Genomic DNA, 15,815 nt, shown 5'->3' with positions numbered 1-15,815 from the left:
TTGACTCAAAGATGTTTTCTCTGCTTCTTCAAAATATACTAAGGCTTGATTAGTTACACAGTTGAGATGCTAAAGGAAAAGAAGTAGTGAATGATTTTAATCCTGGATTTCTTTAAAAAGGATCAATTCAGTGACAAAGAGATAGAAGACCACAGTGGTTAGGAGTTTTGGTTTTGGAGTTAGATGTCCCTATGGTTGAAACTCTGTTATGCCACTAGCTGTAAGGCTATAGGCAAATGACAGTCTGTCAAGGTTTACTTTCTTATCTAGAAAGCAGAGAAGTCCTACAGAAATGAATTAGATGAGATAATGCATGCGCATAACCTAGTTCCTGGAAAATAGAATAAATTATAGGTTGATTACCTCTTGCCTAAAATGCCTAGAAAAGGAAGTGTTAGAGATTTTGGAGTTTTTTTTTTTTTTTTTTTTTTTTTTTTAATTTTGGAGTATGTGTGTAGGTTTTATTGGTTGAGAATCTCTAATTAGAAAACTCCATGATATTCTCCAACTCCTAAGTGAGATAAGCCAATAGCAAAAAACCAAAGGCTGAATGATCTCTCTGATAAGCGGATGATGATACATAACGGGGTGGGGAGGTGGTGGTGGTGGGAGGGAGGTAAGAATGGAGGAAGGCTGGATTGTATAGTGGAAAAAGAGGGATGGGAGTGGGTGGGGGAAGAAAAAATAACAGAATGAGACAAACATCATTACCCTATGTACATGTATGATTACAGATTACACAAATGGTAAGATTCTACTTTGTGTACAACCAGAGAAATAACAGTTGTACCCCATTTGTGTACAATGAATCAAAATAAATAAATAAAAAAAAATTAAAAAAAGAAGAAAAAAAGAAAACCCCAAATCTATAATGCTCTAAAACCCAAAATTTTTTGAGCACTGTGTAGGTACTAAATTGTCTTGGATTTGAGTATTATAGATTTTGGATTTTCAGGTTAGGGACACTGAGCCTGTATAGCTTTGAGACTGAAATCTCCAGACTTGTTCACTCAGAGGGAATAGCACACACAAAGGAGCAGATAATATAGTGACTTTTTAAGATGCACCAAATATCCTGTGACTGGATAAAGGTGCAAGGGAGAGAATGGTAAAAGATGAGGCAGACTCAGTATTTTGTGGTTACACTGTCCACCAGCTTCTTTATTATATCATTAAATGAACCTGCCTGAGAATGAATGCATACTTGACATATAGAATGAATCAGAAGATACTTAGCATGAACCCATTGAGCCTTTTCTGTACTTTCTTAATCTACTAGTTGCTGTGGAGTATTTGAGTCTAATATGGGTTGGCATTTACAAATACAAAAACTCCTGAAAGATTACCAAGAAGAATTGAGATATTTGCGTCTTTATGCAAACCCTCTGAAAAAACACTAAAGCAAACTGAAACAGTGAGACAAACAGCTCTCAGAGTGGGTTTACAATGATTTATTTAGGACCACTATGATAAGATGGGATATTTGGAGAAGCAACAGATGGTTGAGCATTTCAGAATTTTGTTTTGTTCATGTTGTTTTTAATCTATGAATACAAGCTGCTTATGTTGGTGCGGTCATGGGTTTAGCAAGGTGTGGACACTTACCTTTTTCCTTTGGAAGTTCACATCAAGTTTCATTGAGGCACACTTGTTCAATGTATTTAGTCGTCTAAAAAAGAAAGAAAAAAATGGTGATTACTACTTCTAATGAATCTAAATCTTCTTTCCAGTTTGATAATCCTCCTTTACTTTTCAGCAACATCAAAAGAGTAGAAACAACCTTTAATGTCCCAAGACAGTGGTATACCTCTAGAAGATAACCTATAGCTTCCATTTGGGCCTGTCACCAAGCCCACCTATCCTGTATCTTATCTAATCTAAACCCAGTGCTTTTCTGGCTTCTCTTCTACCTTTCTTGGAATCTATGCCAATCATTTTAGCTATACTTTCACCAGTCCCTCAGTCATTTGCCCCCTTGACCTTCCATCAAGTCTATCCTACTAATCTCCCAAAAGGATCAGTTCAACCACCTGTCTTTTCTCTTGCTCTCAGGCAGTTGAGTATACATGGAAAAATAACTGTGCTGAATTATCCACACTATTGCCTGAACTATCCCCCTCAAAACTCATATGTTGAAGCTCCAGCCCCCAGTGTGACTATATTTACAAGAAAGAGGTATATGAGGGTAAATAAGGTCACAAGGGAGGAGTCCTGGTTCAATAGGATTAGTGTTCCTATAAGAAGAGACACCAGAGAGTTTGTGTGTTCTCTCTCTCTTTCTCCCTTCCCCAACTCCCCCCATGTGAGAATACCAGAGAAGGTGGCTGCCTGCAAGTCAGGAAGAGGATCCTAACCATGAACCAAATTCTGCCAGCACCTTCACCTTGGACTTTTCAGCCTCCAGAACTATGAACTGTGAGAAAATAAATTCTTATTGTTGAGGCCACCCAGTCTGTGGTATTCTGTCATGGCAGCCCATGCTGACTTATACATTTTGATTTTCACCCTCAGCTGGGCTCCCCAAATTACTACTCAGCAGCATTCCTTTCATTTTCTCCTGTTTGGCTCCCAATCTCAGGCAATCGAAAAGACCCAGTTCCTCAACTGAGGATTTAGCCACAGCTGCCTGTAAGAAAATACAAACTATCAGATATAAATTCTTTTCAGAATTCTTTCCTTCATTATCAATTATATCTATATGCCCTTAATCCTGCCTCTCTGCTTTGCAGGAAAAGATAGTCCTATTCTTCTTCAATGCTAACCTTCGAAACATTGTTCTTTATTTCAATATCCACCACTTCATTTGGAATTTAAGACTTCATTTGTTCCCTCTCATTCAGCAAATTCTCTCTCAACTGCTTTCTTCTCTGACAGCCCATTTCTGTCTTCCGTAAATTGACTAATTAGTTAGCTATCTAAAGAACCGTAATCAAGCAAACTACCAATCTTCTTTCAACCTTTCCACGAGGGGTCTGTACTCACTACCCCAACATTTCCATGTTAAATGTTTCCTTTTCACTATTCAGAAGACAGACTCAATTTTCACCCATTCTTTAATCCTTTCCAATCTGATTGTCATGAAATTCTCTTTTCAAATCCCTTATTGTTTCATTTGATTTCTTTATAAAAAAATCACAATTAACGAGTGCATAAAGCTTTAAAGAGTTAAACACTACCCCTCATATCCTTTCCCATTTATCACTCTTTGGAAACAACTCTTTTAGACTTTTGATCTTGCAATGTAAGTAATAATCTGCTGAATTTGTTTTTGGAAGTTGAAAACTTATTTTCTTTTACTATCCACTTCTCACCCTCCCCACCCCCCCATACACGCTCACCCTTTGCCTCTTTCTTAAATACAGTCATGTCATAATTCATGGATAAATCAATATTAAGTGTTTATCACGACCAAGGAAATGCTATTCACTGTATATCATACTTTGATTACTTTTCCTTTCCTTCTCAACTTTTTATTATATCTGGAGTTAATAGGTATCTGGTTTATTTCCTTAATTTTCTAAGTGCTTATCCCTAAATCCAAATCCAAATGCTTTTCCAGTTACATTAGTCTCTGTGTGTTTTCTATCATATTGAATCATCTATCAATTTAGTTTCCTTGGAGACATGTGTCTTTGAGTTTTTTGACCTGTTCTAATTGGGATTTGTTACCATTGTTTTGTTTTTTATTCTGAGCTGATCACATTTCTCAGAAATGAGATTCCTCTTGAGAGTGTTTTCCACTGTTCTGGAGCTGAGTACTTAATAGAAGACGCTTGGGAACGCAGACATTTAGAAAGTATGCAGACTGGGACATGACTTCTGTTTTTAGTAGAGCACCCATCTTCAACAATGTTTGATGTTTTCAGTCAAGAAGGTTCTGTTTTAGTCTTTTTGGGGAATCAACTTCTAGTCTTGTATTGACAGTGGGGAGAGAAATCACCTTGATATAGACTGAAAAGGTAGATCTAGGTTTCTATCTACTTTAAAATACAGTTTCAAACAACCCTCCCGTATTTAGCCTACCTCCATGCTCACTAACATTTTTATAGTATTTTAGGATTTCTGTGAAAATTGAGATATATGACAATTTTCTCCGTTGACCACTTAAATTTTGTTCCTTGGCCTTTCTAAGTACTCTATGACATATTTCTATTTTTCTGCTTGGAATAGTTTATAGTTGTGATCTCCTTGTGAGGAAATGTCTCTCTGGAAATTAATTGGGACTTAGAAGTAAGCAAATTCCAGTGTTTAATCCCTCATCTTTGATCAATGATCTTTTTTTTTGTGTGTGCAGATCTTATGATTTCAGTTCAATGAGTTTTGGCTACATTATTTATTTAGAATTCATGCTGAAGTATTTGCTCTTATTACTCTGCATGGGCATATTGGAGTGTCTCAATTCATTTCAAAATAAGCTAGATTCTGATGGTATATACTCCTCTAGTTTTGGTCCATCTCACCTGAGCCATAGCTACATTTTTAACTACACCCTGCTCTCACCAATCTTTAGGGTCCTTTGGGTTCTTCAAATTCATGTAACTCATTGTATTATCTTCAAAAACTTTTCTCCTATTTGCTGTTTGAATGAGCACATCACCAATAGGCTACCCACACTACAAAATGGAGTCATATTGAGATTCTCTTAAAGATCTACATCACTGATCACAAGGTCCTGTCAATTCTACTTCTGTAATGTCTTTGAAGTCTTTCCTCTCCTTTGTTCCTAGTTCAGTTCCTTCTCATTTCTCACCTCAAGTTAGGCAACAGCCTCTTAATTGGCTTCACTACTATTTCCAATGCTTCACACTGCAACCAGTTCTATTTCTCAATTTACGATCACATCACATCACTCATTGACTTAAAAAATGTATGATGATTCTCTTTGTTTTCAGTCATCTCCAATTTGCCCACTGTATATGAATTCCTAATAGTGTCAAATAAAATAGGGAATTCAGGATGAGAAGCTGATCATCTGGTCTAAGTCTGTCTTTAGCGGCTTCTTGGCCTTGGCTGCTAACAGATTATCTTCTTGGTCAATTCCATATGTCTTAATATCTTTAACTAAAGGTGGTACGTAAAATTAAAAATAATAATAATGGGGGGGTGATCCAAGATGGCAGACTAGAGGGTGACGGCATCTCCAGTCACTCCAGAACCCAGGATTCAAGAAGGGGAGGCATTGAGAGACTCAGACTAAAATAGAGCCTCGGGGTGAGTCTCCCCCACCCGGTGAAGTGCTGCCTGGGCGGCAGGCCCAGATTCGGGTAGCTTATTAAGAGTAGGGCAGAGCAGCTAGAGTCCTCCCAAGGCAGCCCTGCGCAGTCCGGCGGTGGGCTCCTCCCACAGGGCCAGATTCTCCAGCATCTTGGAGCAGGCCCCCCAGTGAGAGCCTTCCTGCACAGAACCAAGCTTCAAGTCCCTGAACCAGGGCAGCGAGTGGCGAGTTCCTGCCTGCAGGTTGCTTCAGGGACCAAAACAGGGCAGCCAGAGACTTCCCCAAGAAGCCCGCAGCCTGGCCCCCTCCGGCGGGAAGCACATTTCTAGGCTACCTTCTCGGAGCAGGCCCCCCAGTGAGAGCCTTTCCACACAGAGCCAGCTTCAAGTCCTGGAACCAGGAGCAGGCTAGGGGCAGCTTTCCTTGGAAGCACTGCATTATCAAGTTACTTCAAGACTTCAGGCTACTGAAGGCAGGAAGGTGATACACTGGAAATCTACAGGGACACTATAAGCCAATAGAAGAATTCTGCAATATCACAAAGTCCCACTGACATATGACCAATATGAGAAAACAAGGGAAGAAGATGTCCCAAACAAACCTAGATACTATATCAATAAAACCCAATGACAACACAGCAGAAAAAATGTCAGAAAGGGAGTTCAGAATGTACATAATTAAAACAATCAGGGAAGCAAACGAGAAGATGAAAGAGCAAATGCAGGCATTGAAGGAGGAGATGAAAGAGCAAATGCAGGCATTAAATGATCGCACCAATCAACAGTTAAAAGAGCAAATACGGGAAGCAAGAGAACATTTCAATAAAGAGTTAGAGATACTGAAAAAAAAAAAAAAAAAAAAAAACCAAACAGAAATCCTTGAAATGAAGGAAACAATAAACCAAGTTAAAAACTCCATAGAAAGCATAACCAATAGGATAGAACACCTGGAAGACAGAACCTCAGATATTGAAGACAAAATATTTAATCTTGAAAACAAAGTTGACCAAACAGAAAAGATGGTAAGAAATCATGAACAGAATCTACAAGAATTATGGGATATCATGAAAAGGCCAAATTTAAGAATTATTGGGATTGAGGAAGGCTTAGAGAAACGAACCAAAGGAATGAACAATCTATTCAATGAAATAATATCAGAAAATTTCCCAAATCTGAAGAATGAAATAGAAAACCAAGTACAAGAGGCTTATAGGACTCCAAATATACAAAATTACAACAGACCCACACCAAGGCACATTATTATGAAAATACCTAACATACAAAATAAAGAAAGAATTTTAAATGCCGCGAGAGAAAAGAATCAAATTACATTCAGGGGGAAACCAATAAGAATATCAGCAGATTTTTCAATCTAGACCCTAAAAGCTAGAAGGGCCTGCAACAACATTTACCAAGCCCTGAAAGAAAATGGATGCCAACCAAGAATCTTATACCCAGCAAAACTTACTTTCAGATTTGACGATGAAATAAGATCCTTCCATGATAAACAAAAGCTAAAGGAATTTACAAAAAGAAAGCCAGCATTGCAGAACATTCTCAGCAAAATATTCCATGAGGAAGAGATGAAAAACAACGATGCAAATCAGCAATGGGAGGAACTAGCCTAAAGGAATAGCCAAATAAAGGAGAAACCCAAATCATGGCAAAAACCAAAAATGAGTCAATGACTGGGAATACAAATCATATCACAATAATAACCGTGAATGTTAATGTCCTGAACTCATCAATCAAAAGACATAGACTGGCAGAATGGATTAAAAAGAAAAATCCAACAATTTGCTGCCTGCAAGAGACGCATCTCATAGAAAGAGATACCCATAGACTAAAGGTGAAAGAATGGGAAAAAACATACCATGCACACGGACACAGCAAAAAAGCTGGAGTATCCATCCTCATTTCAGATAATGTGGACTTCAAGCCAAAACTAGTCAGAAGGGATAAAGAAGGACATTACATACTGCTTAAGGGAAGCATAAATCAGCAAGACATAACAATCATAAATATCTATGCCCCGAACATTGGCTCATCCATGTACGTCAAACAAATCCTTCTCAATTCCAGAAATCAAATAGACCACAACACAATAATACTAGGCAATTTTAACACACCACTCTCACCACTGGATAGATCATCCAAACAAAAATTGAATAAAGAAACCATAGATCTCAATAACACAATCAACAACTTAGACTTAACCGACTTATATAGAATATACCATTCAACAAAGAACGAATATACTTTCTTCTCAGCAGCACATGGATCCTTCTCTAAAATAGAACATGTCTTATGCCACAAAGCTACTGTTAGAAAATACAAGAAGATAGAGATACTACCTTGTACTCTATCAGATCATAATGGATTGAAATTAGAAATAAATGACAGAATAAAAAACAGAAATTTCTCCAATACCTGGAGATTAAATAATACACTATTATATGATGAATGGATAACAGAAGACATCAGGAGGGAAATAAAAAAATTTTTAGAAGTAAATGAGAACAAAGACACATCATATCAAAATCTCTGGGACACTATGAAAGCAGTACTTAGAGGAAGATTTATTTCATGGGGCGCATTCAACAAAAGAAGTAGAAATCAACAAATAAACGACTTAACACTACAGCTCAAAGCCCTAGAAAAAGAAGAGCAGACCAACACCAAAAGTAGTAGAAGAAAGTAAATAGTTAAAATCAGAGCCGAAATCAATGAAATTGAAACAAAAGAAACAATTGGAAAAATTAACAAAATAAATAGTTGGTTCTTTGAAAAAATAAACAAAATTGATAAACCCTTAGCCACACTAACAAAGAGAAAGAGGGAGAAAACTCAAATTACTAAATTTCAAAATGAACAAGGAAATATCACAACAGACATGAGTGAAATACAAAACATAATTAGAAGCTATTTTGAAAATCTATACTCCAACAAAACAGAAAACCTCGAAGACATCAACAAGTTTCTAGAGACATATGAATTATCTAAACTGAACGAGGAGGACATACACAACTTAAATACATCAATTTCAAGCAATGAAATAGAAGAGGTCATCAAAAGCCTACCAACAAAGAAAAGTCCAGGACCAGATGGATTCTCAGTTGAGTTTTACAAAACAGTTAAAGAAGAGCTCATTCTAATACTTCTTAAATATTCCATAAAATAGAAGAGAAGGGAACCCTCCCAAACTCATTCTATGAAGCCAATATCACCATGATACCTAAACCAGACAGAGACACATCGAGGAAAGAAAATTTCAGACCATTATCCTTAATGAACATCGACGCAAAAATTCTCAACAAAATTTTAGCAAATGGCATACAAAAATATTAAAAAGATAGTGCACCACAATCAAGTGGGTTTTATCCCAGGGAAGCAAGGTTGGTTCAACATCCGGAAATCAATAAATGTCATTCACCATATCAACAGACTAAAAGTTAAGAATCACATGATTATTTCAATAGATGCAGAAAAAGCATTTGATAAAATACAGCACCCCTTCATGCTCAAAACACTAGAGAAAATTGGGGTAGTGGGAACATTCCTTAACATTGTAAAGGCCATCTACGCTAAGCCCATGGCCAATATCATTCTAAATGGTGAAAAACTGAAAGCATTCCCCCTAAAAGCTGGAACAAGGCAGGGATGCCCTCTTTCACCACTTCTATTCAACACCGTCCTTGAGACTCTAGCCAGAGCAATTAGACAAACCAAAGAAATTAAAGGGATACGAATTGGAAAAGAAGAACTCAAACTATCCCTGTTCGCTGATGACATGATTATATATTTAGAGGAACCCGGAAATTCCACCAGGAAACTTTTAGAACTCATAAGCGAATTCAGTAAAGTAGCAGGTTATAAGATCAATGCTCATAAATCCAATGCATTTTTATACATAAGTGATGAATCTTCAGAAAGAGAAATTAGGAAAACTACCCCATTCACAATAGCATCGAAGAAAATAAAATACTTGGGAATCAATCTCACACAAGAGGTGAAAGACCTCTACAATGAGAACTACAGAACACTAAAGAAAGAAATTAAAGAAAACCTTAGAAGATGGAAAGATCTCCCATGTTCTTGGATAGGCCGAATTAATATTGTCAAAATGGCCATACTACCAAAAGTGCTATACAGATTCAATGCAATTCCAATTAAAATCCCAATGGTGTACCTTACAGAAATAGAGCAAGCAATTATGAAATTCATCTGGAAGAATAAGAAACCCAGAATAGCTAAAACAATCCTTAGTAGAAAGAGCGAAGCAGGGGGTATCGCAATACCAGATCTTCAACTCTATTACAAAGCAATAGTAACAAAAACGGCATGGTATTGGTACCAAAATAGACAGGTAGATCAGTGGTACAGAATAGAGGACATGGACACAAACCCAAATAAATACAATTTTCTCATACTAGACAAAGGGGCCAAAAATATGCAATGGAGAAAAGATAGCCTCTTCAACAAATGGTGCTGGGAAAACTGGAAATCCATATGCAGCAGAATGAAACTAAATCCCTATCTCTCACCCTGCACAAAACTCAACTCAAAATGGATCAAAGACCTTGGAATCAGACCAGAGACCCTGCATCTTATAGAAGAAAAAGTAGATCCAAACCTTCAACTTGTTGCTTAGGATCAGACTTCCTTAACAGGACTCCCATAGCACAAGAAATAAAAGCAAGAATCAACAACTGGGATAGATTCAAACTAAAAAGCTTTCTCTCAGCAAAGGAAACTATCAGTAATGTGAAGAGAGAGCCTACAGAGTGGGAGAAAATCTTTGCCACTCATACTTCAGATAGAGCGCTAATTTCCAGAATCTATAAAGAACTCAAAAAGCTCTACACGAAGAATACAAATAACCCAATCAACAAATGGGCTAAGGAAATGAACAGACACTTCACAGAAGAAGATGTACAAGCAATCAACAGTTATATGAAAAAATGTTCAACATCTCTAGTGATAAGAGAAATGCAAATCAAAACCACCCTAAGATTTCATCTCATCCCAATTAGAATGGTAATTATCAAGAACACAAGCAAAAATAGGTGTTGGCGAGGATGTGGGGAAAAAGGTACACTCATACATTGCTGGTGGGGTTGCAAATTAGTGCAGCCACTTTGGAAAGCAGTATGGAGATTCCTCAGAAAGCTTGGAATGGAAGCACCATTTGACCCAGCTATCCCACTCCTTGGCTTATACCCAAAGGACTTAAAGTCAGCATACTACAGAGATACAGCCACATCAATGTTCATAGCTGCTCAATTCACAATAGCCAGATTGTGGAACCAACCTAGATGTCCTTCAGCTGATGAATGGATAAAGAAACTGTGGCATATATATACAATGGAATATTACTCCGCCATGAGGAATGATAAAATTATGGCATTTGCAGGCAAGTGGATGAAATTGGAGGATATTATGCTAAGTGAAATAAGCCAATCTCAAAAAACTAAAGGACGAATGATCTCGCTGATAAGTGGATGAGGACATATAAGGGGGGGTAGGAGGGGTTAGCGTTAGGGTTAGGGTTAGGGATAAGGAAGGTGGCAAGAATGGAGGAAGGAAGGACTCTATAGAGGGAAAAGAGTGGTGGGAGGGGTGGGGGGGGGAAGGGAAAAATAACAGAATGAATTAAACAACATTGCCCTATGTAAATTTATGATTTTTAATTAAAATAAAAAAATAATAATAATGTTACTCATTTGGTAGCTGTGACAGGTTTGAAGGATTGCCCGTCATTTATAAAATTTACCTATCTAACATACTTGTTCTTTCATTTTAGGTGGAAGCACAAACACATCATTCCATTTATTAAGAAGTTTACCTCTACATACACAAAGATATCAAAGGGCTCATTCTTAATATGCCATGAGATCAAATACACTTTATATTTTTTGATACATGGAGAAAAATTACTTTTTAAAGCTGGAGACTCTAGCTAGATTCCTCTTTGAAGATTTGGACCTTTAATCATATACTCAAAAATCTGTCTGCACCTTAACAATTGCTTCTAGCTGGGTGCAGTGGTGCACTCCTGTAATCCCAGTGGCTTGGGAGGCTGAGGCAGGAGGATCACAAGTTCAAAGCCAGCCTCAGCAAAAGTGAGGCACTAAGCAACTCATTGAGACCTGTCTCTAAATAAAATACAAAATAGGGTTGGGGATGTGGCTCAGTGGTTGAGTGCCCCTGAGGTCAAACCCTGGTAGCCCTCCCCAAGAAAAAATGAATTGCTTCTATACTTGAAGAAAATGTTCACAAAAGTTATAGAGAATCTTATATTGGACTCATAAGTAGAACATATTTTTAAAAAACTTTTAACCTCCATAATAAGTTGAACAATTTGATTTTAAAAATGAACTAAATTTGTGAATAGGCATTTCTAAGAGAAGATATACAAATGGCTAATAAGCACAAGAGGTGACATTTAACATCATTAGTCATGGGAAAAAGGCAAATTAAAATCAAAATGAGACATCACTACGTGTGCACTAAAATGTCCAAATTACAACCATTGACAACATTGTTAGCAAGGATGTAGAACTTCTAAAACTTCCAAAAGGATGAAGTCTCTTTAAAAAAGCATTTGGAGGGCTGGGGTTGTTGCAGTGGTAGAGTGCTTGACTAGCACCTGTGAGGCACTGGGTTGGATTCTGAGCACTGCATATAAATAAATAAAATAAAGATATTGTGTCCACCTACAACTAAAAATTTTTTTTTTAAATTTGTAATTTCTTATAAAATTAAACATATTTTAAGCATTTGCCCTACTAATTCCATTCTTAGCTGTTTGTTCAAGATAAAAGAAATCATATGTCCATAAAAAGAATGGTACTTGAATGTACATAGGAGTTTTATTCATAAAATAGTAAGAAGCACAAGTAACCCAAATTCACACCTACTAGTAAATGGATGTAAAAACTGTGGTATAGCCATACAACGGAATACTCAATAATTCAAGTAACTAATTACTGATATATGCAAAAACATGGATAACTCTCAGAACCATTTGGCTAAGTGAAAAAAAAAAAAAAGCCAGACACAGTGAATGTATACAGATGATTTCATTTATTTAAAAACATGTTAGAAAAGGCATAATTGTGGTGGCAAAAAACAGATCATGTTTGCCAAATGCCAGTAATGGGGTACTGAGTTAACAAAAAGTTTCTGTATTATGCTTGTGGTGATAGTTATATAACTGATTACATTTGACAAAACTCTTTAAATTGGATACCTTAAATTGGTGATTTCTTTCAAATGTAAATTATACTTTAATAAAACTGAATAAAAATAATGTGAGTAATGCTAGTGAGAATGGTGAAGAAAGACCTCTAAAACTCTGTTCCTTCATAAAAGCAGAATACTTACAAATATTGTCAAAAATAACCTTTTAAGAATATAGGGAATTAATACAGTGGTGTCTATTTTTAAAAAATGACTGAATGCATATAAGAATAATAAGCCCTATTTTCATGCCCCTTTCCCTAGCTCTGTGGGAGCTTTGAAAACCAACCACCTAAAAATCAGAGTAACTAGGGAAACCAGCAACCCAGAAGCCATCAGAGAAAGTAGAACAAGTTTGTGCTCCCCAAACCTCCATAAACTGAGATGGTCACTTTCCGAACTTTCTAGAAGTTCTCAGAAAACCTCCATTCTCAGGACTTATCTTTATTTAACCTGAATCTGAGTTCATCATTGAGAAGAGCTTTTTACCCAGGGTATTTGTCAAAGACAATCAGTGGCAATTTAAAAAAATATATATATTTTTTAGTTGTAGATGGACACAATACATTAATTTTATTTATTTATTTTTATGTGGTGCTAAGGATTGAACCCAGTGCCTTACACATGCTAGTTAAGTACTCTCACTGAGTTACAACCCCAGCCTCCAGTGGCAATTTTTTAAATAATGCAATTGCATGAAATAGTGATAATGGATGGATCAAACTAGTAGCAGACCAAAAAGCTTAAAAGAAATAGCTGGGGTAATGAGATGGTGTCCACAGGGAACTTAAAAAATTTCCAACATATTCTTAGGGATCTAGGGGGCCAAGCACATATGCAAGTACTGTATGCACCCAGGAAAGACCCGGGAAGGCCCTAATCTCTCACCTTTGTCTGGTCTAGATAATCACACAAACAGGAAGTGACTAAAGTCAAGTTATCAATTTATTGCTGGAACATTCAAGCCATATTGAAACATTCACAAAATGCTCTTTGGAAAAGCCTGGGAGACATATTGGTTAAAGGTATTTAAGGAAATCGCCACATAATCTTTTCCTATTGGCTAAGTTAACTGCGTAGAAACTTCAGTGGCCATACATGACAAAGGATATAGACAACAGCATTGGTTGAGAGAAGTCACTAAAAAAATAATAACAAAAAACCCTGGGGAAGGAGAATTTGATTTTCAATTGTCGCATAATAATATTCAAAATGTACAGTTTTATACAAACAAACAAAAAAACCCCACAAGACAGTATACATCAACAAAACTGATTCTAACATTTGTGTGGAGAGGCAAAAGACCTGGAAGAGTCAACATATTATTGATGGAGAAGAACAAAACTGGAGGGCTGACACTACCTAAATTCAAGGTTTATCAATAAATAACAATAATCAAGTGAGTGTGATATTGGTAAAAGTACAGACATGCTGATCAACAGGACAGAACTGAGAGCCCCAAATAGACTCACACAAATATAGATCATATAACTTTATAAAAGAGCAAAGGCAATATAACCGATAAATTATAATCACTCAATGAAAGATAATCTTTGAAATATCCACAAGCAAAAAAATCAGTCTAGACCCAGAATTCATGCCCTTCAGAGAAGAGAAATCAACTTAAAATGGATCACAGACTTTGTTGTAAACACAAAACTATACAACTTCTAAGTGAGAACACAGGATAAGGTCTACATGGCCGTGGGTATGGTGATAACTTTTTCGATTCAATATCAAAGGTGCAATCCATGGGGAAAAAACTGATGAACAAGACTTCATTAAAATTCAAAACTTCTAGTCTGAGAATGACACTGTAAAGGGAACGAGAAGACAAGCTGTACACTGGGAGAAAATATTTGCAAAAGACATAACTGATAAAGGACTATTAGCTAAAATTTTAAAAATCCAACTATTAGAAAACAAACAGGCCAATTTAGAAATGGGTGAAGATTTGAACAGGCATCTTACCAAAAAAGATACACAGAAAAATAAGCATATTAAAAGACTTCAACATTACATGTCATAAGGGAATTGCAAATTAAAACAATCATGAGATACCACTATCTATCAAAAACAAAAATCTAAAACACTGACCACAGAAATTCTCACCCATGCTGGTGAGAATGCAAATGTCTCAGCCACTTGGAAAAATAATTGAGCAGTTTCTCACTGCAAAACATACCCTTGCCATTTGATCCATCAGTCAAGTCACACTCTGGGTACTTACCCAAGTGAGTTAAAATTTATGTCTACACAAAATTCTGCACAAAGGTGTTTATAGCAAACTTTACTCACTATTGCCAAAATTTGTGAACCCATATGGTCCCAGATTTTTCTTTGTTAGTAGGCTTTTGATGACTTCTTCTATTTCATTACTTGAAATTGATCTATTTAAATTGTGTATGTTCTCCTGGTTCAGTTTAGGTAATTCATATGTCTCTAGAAACCTATTGATGTCTTTGAGATTTTCCATTTTGTTGGAGTATAGATTTTCAAAATAGTTTCTAATTATGTTTTGTATTTCAATCATGTCCGTTGTGATATTTCCTTGTTTATTCCAAATTTTTGTAATTTGAGTTTTCTCTCTCTTTTTCTTTGTTAGTGTGGCTAAGCATTTATCAATTTTGTTTATTTTTTTCAAAGAACCAACGTTTTGTCAAATTTTTCCATTGTTTCTTTTGTTTCAATTTCATTTATTTCAGCTCTGATTTTAACTATTTCCTGTCTTCTACTACTTTTGGTGTTGATCTGTTCTTTTTCTAGGGCTTTGAGCTGTAGTGTTAGGTTGTTTATTTGATGATTTTTTTCTTCTTTTATTGAATGTGCTCCATGAAATAAATTTTCCTCTAAGTACTGCTTTCATAGTGTCCCAGAGATTTTGATATAATGTGTCTTTGTTCTCGTTTACCTCTAAGAATTTTTTTTATATCCCCCCTGATGTCTTCTGTTATCCATTCATCATTCAATAGTGTATTATTTAATCTCCAGGTGTTGGAGTAGTTTCTGTTTTTTATCCTGTCATTTATTTCTAGTTTCAATCCATTATGATCTGATAGAATACAAGGTAGAATCTCTACCTTCTTGTATTTGCTAACGGAAACTTTGTGGCATAATATATGGTCTATTTTAGAGAATAATCCATGTGCTGCTCAGAAGAAAGTGTATTTGCTCATTGTTGGATGATATATTCTATATATGTCCATTAAGTCTAAATTATTGATTGTGTTATTGAGATCTATGGTTTCTTTGTTCAATTTTTAGTTGGAAGATCTGTCCAGTGGTGAGAGAGGTGTATAAAGCCACCTAGCATTATTGTGTTGTGGTCTATTTGATTCACTCCTTTAAAGAAAAGCTCA

At 36.2% G+C, this 15,815-nt stretch overlaps 1 protein-coding gene across 1 annotated transcript in view; it reads right to left on the bottom strand.

Annotated features, from left to right (window-relative positions):
- The window catches only part of STARD13 (StAR related lipid transfer domain containing 13), a 415,422-nt gene that overhangs the window by 36,652 nt on the left and 362,955 nt on the right, over positions 1 to 15,815 (bottom strand). The window contains 1 exon segment of the mRNA XM_079137263.1: positions 1,606 to 1,669. Within this exon segment, the coding sequence (XP_078993389.1) occupies positions 1,606 to 1,669 (64 nt within the window).

The sequence above is a fragment of the Sciurus vulgaris genome (assembly GCF_902686455.1).
Source record: "Sciurus vulgaris genome assembly, chromosome: 4".
Taxonomy (NCBI): domain Eukaryota; kingdom Metazoa; phylum Chordata; class Mammalia; order Rodentia; family Sciuridae; genus Sciurus; species Sciurus vulgaris.
The sequence above is the reverse complement of the archived record's forward strand: the minus strand, read 5'-3'. Positions and strand labels throughout refer to the sequence as shown.